Raw genomic sequence first — 9,857 nt, 5'->3', positions numbered from 1 at the left:
AAATAAAAAGCGGAGATTCCGCTCCAATGAAAATGAGAGACCCACTGTCCCTGGAGAATCCTCAAATACAACCGACACGGATAAGCAAGCAATGATAGTTTTTGGGCAAACAACCCAGCAACAAAACATTGATGATGACTATCTCAAAAGACTTGGGGTTTCTGGACCCCATGAAGAACATGATACTTGAGGTCAATCCGTATGGGTTCCAGGGGTCTCCCCTCCATCATAAGGCTGTTTTATGATAGGTTTTGAAGATATGAAAATAATCTCCTGGAGCATACGTGGAGCTTTGCATGAGAATGGAAAGCTTTTTGTGAAGGAACTTGTCAGGACCAAAAATCCTGATATCATTTTGCTCTATGAAACTCGTTGTCAATCTGCTCGAGTATCCAGGTTTTGGAATAGCCTAGGGTTTACTCTGGGATTCGTGTCTGAAGCTTTCGGTTACAGAGGAGGGATTTGGGTGTTGATTCGCTCAAATGCCACCTTTTCCTATTGCCTAGTTCATAGTCATGGACAAGCAATCTCCTTTGAGCTGTGGCGGGATAACCTTTCCTGGGTTTGCACAGCAGTGTATGAGTCCCCGACTCCAGTTCTGAGAGAGGAACTTTGGGAGCACCTCAGTCTCATGCGGAATACTATTCTGAGCCCGTGGTTGCTCATTGGAGACATGAACGAAGTCCTACTTCCCTCTGAAGTGAGAGGTGGTGATTTCTTTCCGAACCGTGCTGATAAGTTTGCAGAAGTCTTGACGGCTTGTAACCTGGTAGACCTTGGGCTAGTTGGAGGTAAGTTTACGTGGTTTCGTCACAGAAACCAAAGGATCATGCTTTCTAAGCGTTTGGACCGTGGCCTGGGTGATGTCGACTGGAGACTTGCCTTTCCCGATGCTTCTGTTGAAGTTTTACATCGGGCTCATTCGGACCATTGTCCACTCTTACTTCATTGCGGAGGCCAAAATCACCGTACTAATGGTCCAAAACCTTTTCGGTTTATAGCAGCATGGGCCGATCATCCAATGTATCAAAGTATTGTTCAAGGAGCTTGGCAACGTGGGACAAACGACATCCAGGCCAAGCTAGACCAGATTCGCAAGGACTCTGAAGTTTTCAACAAAGAAACTTTCGGGGACATCCTCAGACGCAAGCGTTGGGTGGAGGGACGATTAAAAAGGGGTCCAAAGAGATCTAGATGACCAAATTACTTCTGCCATGACTCAACTAGAAGCGGAACTTCAGAAAGATTATAGAGCCATTTTGAAACAAGAGGAGCTTTTATGGTTTCAACGTGCCAGAGGTAACAACATCAGGTTTGGCGACCGAAACACTGCATATTTTCATATGCATGCTGTGATTCGAAAAAAGAAAAATAGAATCCACAGACTCAAGCTCTCTAATGGCAGTTGGTGTTCAGATCAGGTGACGTTGGCCCAAGAGGTTTAGAGTCACTTCCAAGGCCTCTTTGCGGCCGATCCAACCCGACAACACATAGACTACAGTCACGGCCAATTTCTCTCCCTGACGGCATCGGAAAAAGCCAAGCTATCCTTACTGGTGACGAAAGAGGAAGTTAAGCAGGCCATAATGTCCATGAAATCCTTCACTCTGCCAGGCCCTGACAGATTCCATCCCTTCTTTTACAAGAGGTATTGGGATCTAGTTGGCGAGGATGTTTGGCAGACTATTGCAACAACGTTTGAAAACGGCACGGTGGAAGCCAATCTCTTGGAAACTCTGGTGGTGCTAATACCAAAGGTGGACATCCCTTCTTCCATGAAGGAGCTCCGTCCAATCAGCCTATGCAACGTCCTATATAAGATTATAACAAAAGTTATTGTTAACCGGGTTCGCCCCATAATGAATAGATTAATTGGCCCAATGCAGAGCAGCTTTCTCCCAGGAAGAGGTACCATGTACAATGCATTCCACGCCCAAGAGATAGTGCATTCCATGAACTCTTCTTTGGCCAGAAAGGGTACCTTGGCCTTCAAAATTGATCTGGAGAAGGCTTACGATAGTGTATCCTGGGAATTTTTAGAAGAAACTCTAACTATATTTGGGTTTCTCCGAGGAATGGTGGATTTGATTATGTGTTGCATAGGTGGGTCTAAGGTATCAATTCTTTGGAATGGAACCCGTCTCCCTCCCTTCCACCCGGGCCGTGGGCTCCGCCAAGGAGACCCGCTCTCCCCTTATCTTTTTGTATTGTGCATGGAAAGGTTGTCCGTAAAGATTCATGAGCTTGTTGATTCTGGAACTTGGAAACCCCTAAAAATCTCCCCCACAGGGCCCTCCAATCTCCCACCTATTTTTTGCAGACGACGTACTACTCTTTTTCTAAGCGAACCCTACTCAGGTTCAATTGGTGGCTGTACAATCATTTTGTTGTCATTCAGGTATGAAGATCAATATTGCTAAATCAAAGGCCATAGCTTCGAAAGGAGTTAGACAAGAAGTGAGGGAGGAAATCAGAAGCATTGCTCCTATTCCTTTTGTCCGTGATCTAGGAAGATATTTGGGGTTTCCTCTATCGGGAGGAAGGAAATCTAGAAACACTTTCAATTACTTGTTGGATAACATCAACATAAAGCTTGCTTCCTGGAAAAATAACTTGTTAAATTTTGCAGGAAAAGTTTGCTTGACTAAAGTGGTGCTAGCTGCCATGCCTACCTACACAATGCAGGTTTTTTGGCTGCCCCGGAGTATTATTCATAGCATGAATCAGACAATGAGGCGTTTTATTTGGTCTAAGCAGAACGGTAAGAAGGGTTGGCACCTTGTGGGCTAGAATACGATTACGCGTAGTAAAGCACAAGGCGGCCTTGGTGTAAAGGACATGGAGCTGCACAACACGACTCTTCTCGGTAAGGCAGTGTGGCAACTTCATACAAACGTAAACAAACTTTGGGTCCAAGCGCTCTCTCAGAAATATCTTCAAGGTGATACCATTCTCCATTCCCCTGTCCGTTAGAATGCATCACCGGTTTGGAAGGGAATTATGAGAGCGCGAGATAGCATCAGAGATGGCTTCAAATTCAAGTTGGGAAACGGGTTAACCTCCATTTGGTATCAGGATTGGACGGGTAGAGGAAAGATAGCAGAGCACCTAGATTTTGTTCATATCTCAGACACTAACCTAAAGCTTAGAGATTTGGTTCAAAATAACAGTTGGAGCCTTGATCGGTTAAGTACCATGCTTCCACCGGAGATGAGCGCGTGTTTCTCTGCAGTCAATCCCCACATTGAGCCCAATTCTGCAGACATCTGGTATTGGGAAGGCAGCACGACAGGAGCATACTCTGTCAAGGATGGGTATGCTTGGTTATACAATCATCTCCACCAACAACAGGTACTGGAGGATTGAAAGTGGGTTTGGAAATTATAGGTTCCAGAAAAAGTTAGATACTTCATTTGGTTGTGTCTCCATGAAGCCCTCCCTATTAATGCTACCTGTTTCAATCGGCACTTGGCCACCTCAGCTTCTTGCTCGCACTGTTCTTCTACGTTTGAAGATAGTCTTCATGCCTTGCGAGACTGTCGTCACTCTCGGGAGTTATGGACCCGGTTGGGGGCAGATCGTTGGCATAATATTTGGAACCAGGATGTTAAGGTGTGGTTAACTCATCATGCTCGTGGTGCGCATGCGACTAAGTTCCTCGCTGGCCTGTGGAATATCTAGAAGTGGCGTTGCAACATGTGTTAGGATCCTCAATCCTGAACGGTGGAAGTGGCGTAGAGGAAGCTCTGTCAGGAACACAACGAATTTATGTCTATTCTTCTCCCTGACTCGCTTGAAGGGGGCAGCGATGGCTTGAGAATTACTTGGAAACCCCCTCAATAAGATTACCTGAAACTCAATGTGGATAGGAGTTATTGGGATGGTGATATCAAGATGAGTGCAGGAGGATTGCTAAGGGACAGCAAAGGAAATTGGGTGGTGGGATTCGTCAGTTCTGAAGACGGGGGGAACTCATTTCTTGACGAGGCTAAGGCTCTCAAAGAAGGTCTCATTGTTGCTTGGAATAAGGGGGTGAGGAATCTTGTGTGCGAGACAGATTGCAAAGAACTCACCACCGCTCTTGATGATCCTGATCGTGTGGTATTCCCGGACCAGGCAAAGATACTGCATGACATCTTAGACCTGCTCAACCGGCAATGGCGTGCTTCTGTCAGTTGGGTGCCGCGTGAGATCAATTTGGTGGCAGATTGGCTAGCGAAGAGTAGTTACCAGAGCCTGGGTCGTGGTACCATTTTGGTTCTTTCCCCAGCTCCTGATCTCCAGACCCTTCTCTTGAAGGATGCTCTATGTGTTTAGTTTTTGTTCCTTTGTACTTTTCCGATGAATAAAAAAAAGAATTTATCGTCCAAGACACAAATTTGTTTAGGATTTAACTTGTTCTACTAATTGATACTAAAGTGTATATAATTTCTAAAAGTTAAATTTCATACACTTGTACAATAAACTTAGGCTTAAAGGGTCAAATGGCCCCTGAAATTACAAAGGGAATCAGTTCCAGGACCTAAATTTTTTTTACATCAAATTTGATCCCTAGAAAAAAAAATTAATTCAATTAGGGCCAAATGCTGCCAGCCTTCAATTTTGTCCTAGTCAGCAATTCCACGTGACATTTTTAATTAGAAAAATTAGAATTTTTTTTTAATTCCAACTCATTTATTTAAGCAGAAAAAAACTTAATAAAATCCCTAATTTAAATAAAATCCCTAATCTAATTAATCCCTAACCTAAACAAAAACCTAATCTAATAATCCCTAATCCCTAATCTTCTATTCTCACCCCATTCACAACACATCAGTAATTAAAATTAAATTAAAAAAAAATTACAAAGCTACCAAAGAAAGTAACAAAAAACAATCTTCTGCAAACCCAGATACTGAAACCCACAAAGAGAAGGAAGAAGAAGATATCGAAGAAGGAGAAGGAAGAACAGAAGAGGTGTGAAGAAAGCTTTCAAACATAGAAATTCCAACACCTAGAGCAACGTTGCTCACTACTCGCTCCCATCGTTGTGCAACAAGATCAAATCCAAAAAATTTCGGCTTCCAATTCAGCCTTCTAATATTTCATCTTCATCATTATCTTCTTGATCCACCTCTTACCCAGTCAGAGCTGCACCACCCTTACCAGCCACCAACTCGCAACCTTAAACCCTTACGCAGCCACCTCTTCTCCATCGAAACCACTCATGCCTCCATGGAAACCTAGATCTGCGCCTCCATACAAACCCGAAACCCAGACCCGTCGAAACCACCCATGCATCCACTGAATTTCGGGAATCTCGCCCCCACCGCCTCCTCCAAATCCAGGCGAGATCTCGGCGGTGGCTGGTTCCTCATCAACCTCCGAAAACCCTAATCCAGAGTCTTTTCCCAAATCTATGAACACTGACTCATCTGGAAACCCACATAAATCAACGAATCCCTGGCTTCCAGAATCAAAGGCCTTGTTGACCGAGCAGTGGATGACGCCAATGTCGACGGTAATGTTGGTTGTCTGACGAAGAGAGTGAGGAATCCTCACGGGGAGTGTGGAAAACGTCTTGAACGCCGTCTTGGGTCGCCGTCGGCAACACCATTCCGATAGCGATGGAGGAAATTGGAAGTCCGGAGTCGTTTGGCGGTGATGCCAGGGCAGCGACGTGGTTGAATGTGTGAGAAAAGTAGTTGTGACTGTGTTGTTGAGGTTGGTGGAGGGCTAGGGTTGAGGGTAGGGGTCGATTGAGTTTCCTGGTGGGGTGGGGTTGGGTTTTTTTGTTAATGATGAGTGATTTCTTTTAATTGGGGCTGAATAGATTAGATTAGTGTTTAGTTTAGGTTTTGTATTAAGATTTTATGTTTAATTTATGATTTGGAATAAACAATTTAAACTTTTGAATTTTTCCATTTCAAAAGATTAGAAATGCCACGTGGAAAAGTTGAGTACGCTAAAATTCGAGCCACATCATCTGTTGGACCAATTTGGCCTTAGTTGAATTAAAAAAAATTCCAGGGACCCAATTTGATGTAAAAAAATTTAGGTCATGCAACTGATTCCCTTTGTAATTTAAGGGGTCGTTTCACCCTTTAATATCTAATTAACATTTTTATGGTCAATTATTTAGAGTATCTTTATGCATAGGAACAAATGAAGAAAGCTTTTAGGCATAATTTTGATTTAAGTTTTAATTATGAAAATGGTGTTTGACCCATGATACTGGTTGAAATTGTCATAGAAAGATTAAAAACTAAGTAACTATATATGTTCGAAACTGTGGTAAGAGTTCAGTGATGTTGGATCAAAGAATCAAGTTTCTGAGATAAGAATTGATGCAACCACGTCGAAGAAGGATGTTATGAGTTTAGACGCATTGAAGGTTATAGAGTCATAGTTAGATAGTTTTGTGTCAAATGACACATGTAATACATATGTAAACTAGTTGTTAGGTGGTAGTTAAGATTTCTTCTATAAATAAGATTTATGTATCTTAGCAGTAGATTCACAATTTATTATTCGAACTTTATTTGCTAGATCGAGAAGAGACAGAGATAAAGGAGAAAGAGATCGATGAGAGATGAAGCTATATGTCTTATCTGGTGAGTGAGAGGAGATATATAAGGAAGTCAAAGTGGTGGGATCCATTTGAAGGTATGAAAAACACTAGAAGGGGAGGGAGGTTGAATAGGGTTTTGCATATAAAAACTTTCCCTCTAAGATTTTGACAAATCTTCTCGATCGATTTCAAGAACACAAAGTGCAAGAGATAAAGAGATGAGAAAAGCACACAAGTGTTTTATCCTGGTTCACTTGATAAACCCCTCAAGCTAATCTAGTCCACGCGTTAAGGTGATTTCTTCCTTCTTAGAATGAAGGTAATCCCCTATTCAAAGATTGTCACAACTGCACTAGCACACCTTACTCAGTGACTAACAAATCTAAGAACTAGCAACACTAAGACTTACATGTCTTAGTCTTCTCAAGACTCTTGACCTCACTAGTCTCTCAAGGAACTACAAGCAAATTTGTAGAAGGTTTATGCTAACAAAGAATTGCTTCTAAACAAGCAGGAGTAAACACAATAAGAACAATAAAGAAATATTTCTAAGGTATTTTGCTTGAAGGTTTTCACTTGTATTGCACAATAGTTTCTTAGTCAATTTCTTCTCTCTTCAGCCTATTTATACTCCAAGGTGAGGTGTTTTATTAGTTGAAAGATTCTATCCGTTGGAGGACAATTCTAGAAATTTCAGAACCTACTGTGGCTGAACATCGTAGGTAAGGTGGTTAGAATAGTACACTGCTTTTGTACTATTGAAAATGACATTGCCTTAGCCTAGTTGACTTCTGATCTCGGCGACGCTTCATGTTGGAACTTGTGAAGCAATTGATCAGAGTCAGAAGGAAGCTTGGATCCTCTGACCTTCAAAACTTTTGCTTCTGGACCGTTCACTCTGAACATCTGATCTTCAGAATTAGAAGCGTTTTGGTCTTGAGAGCCAGATTACTCTTGGACTTCAAAATCTTCAACTCTCAGCTTCTGGACCATTCGCTCAGAACTTCTGGTCTTCAAAAGTTCAACACTTGAATCTTCAGAGCCCACACCAGAGCTTTAATCTTCAGAACATCTGAAGCGTTTGCTAGCGTTCAGAAGAACGTAGTGATTGCAGAAACGTTTCATTGGTTACTCTTTGGTCTTTAATTTCTGATGAATATGTCTTTGAGTCAGAGTCAGAACCTGGTTGTCAAACACTTAAAGGACAAATGTTAAAGTTCCATAATTGTTCATACATAAATATAAACTTGTTATCATCAAAACATAGAGTTGTATAACCTGACCAAATCTTGGTCTTACACCATTGGTGTTTGGTATTTTTTTTTTCTTCCCTTGTTGTACTTTTCTGGTGGTCTAAAACAAGAACTTGTCATTAGACGCTAGAAGGTGTAAAAACCTGGTCAGACATTTTTTGTTTTTTATTTTTTTTTCTATTTTCACCTGTTTTCTTGCAGTTTCAAAACACTAGAAATGTGTTAAGACCCGACAGGAATTGACTAAATCTAAATATAAGTATTTTTAAATAAAAATATATGTTTCTCTCTTATATTACTATCATACCAAACAACTTATAAATCTACTCTCTTTTTTCACATCTTTCTCTTTACTCATTTTCTCTCTTCTCTAATCTCCTCTACAAAATATTTTAGCCACAAATAGCATTTTAGGAGATTTAAAACTCCTCAAGATTATGTTATGAAACCTTTGTAATTATTACGATCAATTTTGATGGTGCTTTCAAAGAGGGACACGCGGGTACTGGGATGGTGGCGAGAAACAGCGATGGGCTGGTTATGGTATTGGCGGCTACATTTCCTTTGGCAGACTCTTCGATGGTGTTGGCGGAGGCGGTTGCTCTCTGTTGAGCTATGGTTCTAGCTTCATAACTTGAGTTTCGTCTGGTTTCCTTTGACACGGATTGTTTCCAATTATTTCAGAGGTGTTGAAGAAGCCACCAGATGGTCGTTCTTATTTAGTTTATGCTGTTAGAGAGTGTCTTTCTTTATGTAATACTTTTGATGTTGTTTCTCTTGTTTTTGTTCGTCGTGATGGCAATACGATTGCTGATTTTTTTGCTACAAACACCTCCTCTTTCACCGGTTTAGTTTGGATCGAGGAGGTGTCTTCAAGCCGAACCTCTTGTAGTTGCAGACAATTGGACTTTCATTCTAGCTCCAGTTTAATCTTATGAAAGAAACTTTCAAAAATAAATAGTTCACAGATTGATCTTAGATTATCATTTGGTTAAAAAAAATTAGAGTAAACAAAACATAGAGATGAAGTTCACCTATATCAAATTTAAGAAACCAAACGAAAATTATATTTAAGATACTTTTGAAGGAATAATGGCATTCATGGGTGTTTGCATCCTAATGATGATATGTTTCCAGAGATTGTTGGCCAAGGTTCCATGGTTCAAGGTGCGTTTTCTGGGTCTGTTATATCTGCTGGTTCTGGGCTTGCCTGTTCTAGTGCAATTTCGCCTCTGGCTTCTGGTCTTTTGGCCATTGAGAATTCTCTCCCTGCCTTTGTCGGTCTTAGCCTTGCTATTTCTGCTTCTTCCTCGCCTCTGGTTGTTGATTATGTGGCCATTGAGGATGCATCTATAATTGTTGTGGCGAGTTCGACGAGTGCTTCGTCTATTGAAGAGTTTAAGGTTTATGTGGATGATGATTTGAAATTCTGTATGAAGGTAGGGTGTGTTTGCGAATTGGATGCGTTGGATTGGGGTCAATATGGGGATCATATTCTTCGTGCTATTATTTCTGACTTTGATTTGAGAATCAATGAATTGAGGGTCAAGCCGGCTTCGGAATTTCTTGCTAGATCAGAACATGTGATCTGTATTGCTAGTAAGCCCTTGGTTGAGGATGTGCGGGGTGAGCTTTCGGATGTACCTTCGCGGGATTGGGGTGCAGGTTGTGAGTCACGATGTTGAGGCTTCAGGGCTGCCACTACGTGTTGTGTTCTCTCCTTTTGATGTGTTGTCTAATGACGGGCTTGATAATGGTAATTCTTCGGGTGCTGAGGATGATATGGAGACTTCACCGCACCGTAAGAGAGGTCAGCCAAAAAAGATTATTGGTCGTGGTAGGAATAAGAAGGTCCTTGGTTTCACTAGACGGCTTTGGAAGAAGAAAGTGTTTGAGGATATAATTTCAGAGGACAAGCAGTCGCCGATGATATCGGATGCCACTCCTGCTCATGAGCAGGGGGTGCGCATATGGGTAGTGTTGAGGATGATATGGAGACTTCGCCGCGCCGTAAGAGAGGTCGCCCAAAAAAGATTATTGGTCGTGGTAGGAAC

The 9,857-nt window shown here is 41.7% G+C and overlaps 1 protein-coding gene across 1 annotated transcript; it reads left to right on the top strand.

Annotated features, from left to right (window-relative positions):
• The first annotated feature begins 259 nt into the window (after positions 1 to 259).
• On the top strand, positions 260 to 1,198 carry LOC130744260 (uncharacterized). The gene has a single exon (XM_057596451.1). It carries the CDS (start codon positions 260 to 262, stop codon positions 1,196 to 1,198), a length of 939 nt encoding a protein of 312 aa, XP_057452434.1.
• Positions 1,199 to 9,857: the final 8,659 nt, after the last annotated feature.

Source organism: Lotus japonicus, chromosome 3 (assembly GCF_012489685.1).
Source record: "Lotus japonicus ecotype B-129 chromosome 3, LjGifu_v1.2".
Classification (NCBI taxonomy): domain Eukaryota; kingdom Viridiplantae; phylum Streptophyta; class Magnoliopsida; order Fabales; family Fabaceae; genus Lotus; species Lotus japonicus.
Note: the sequence above shows the minus strand (reverse complement) of the source record. Positions and strands in the feature narration are given on the sequence as shown.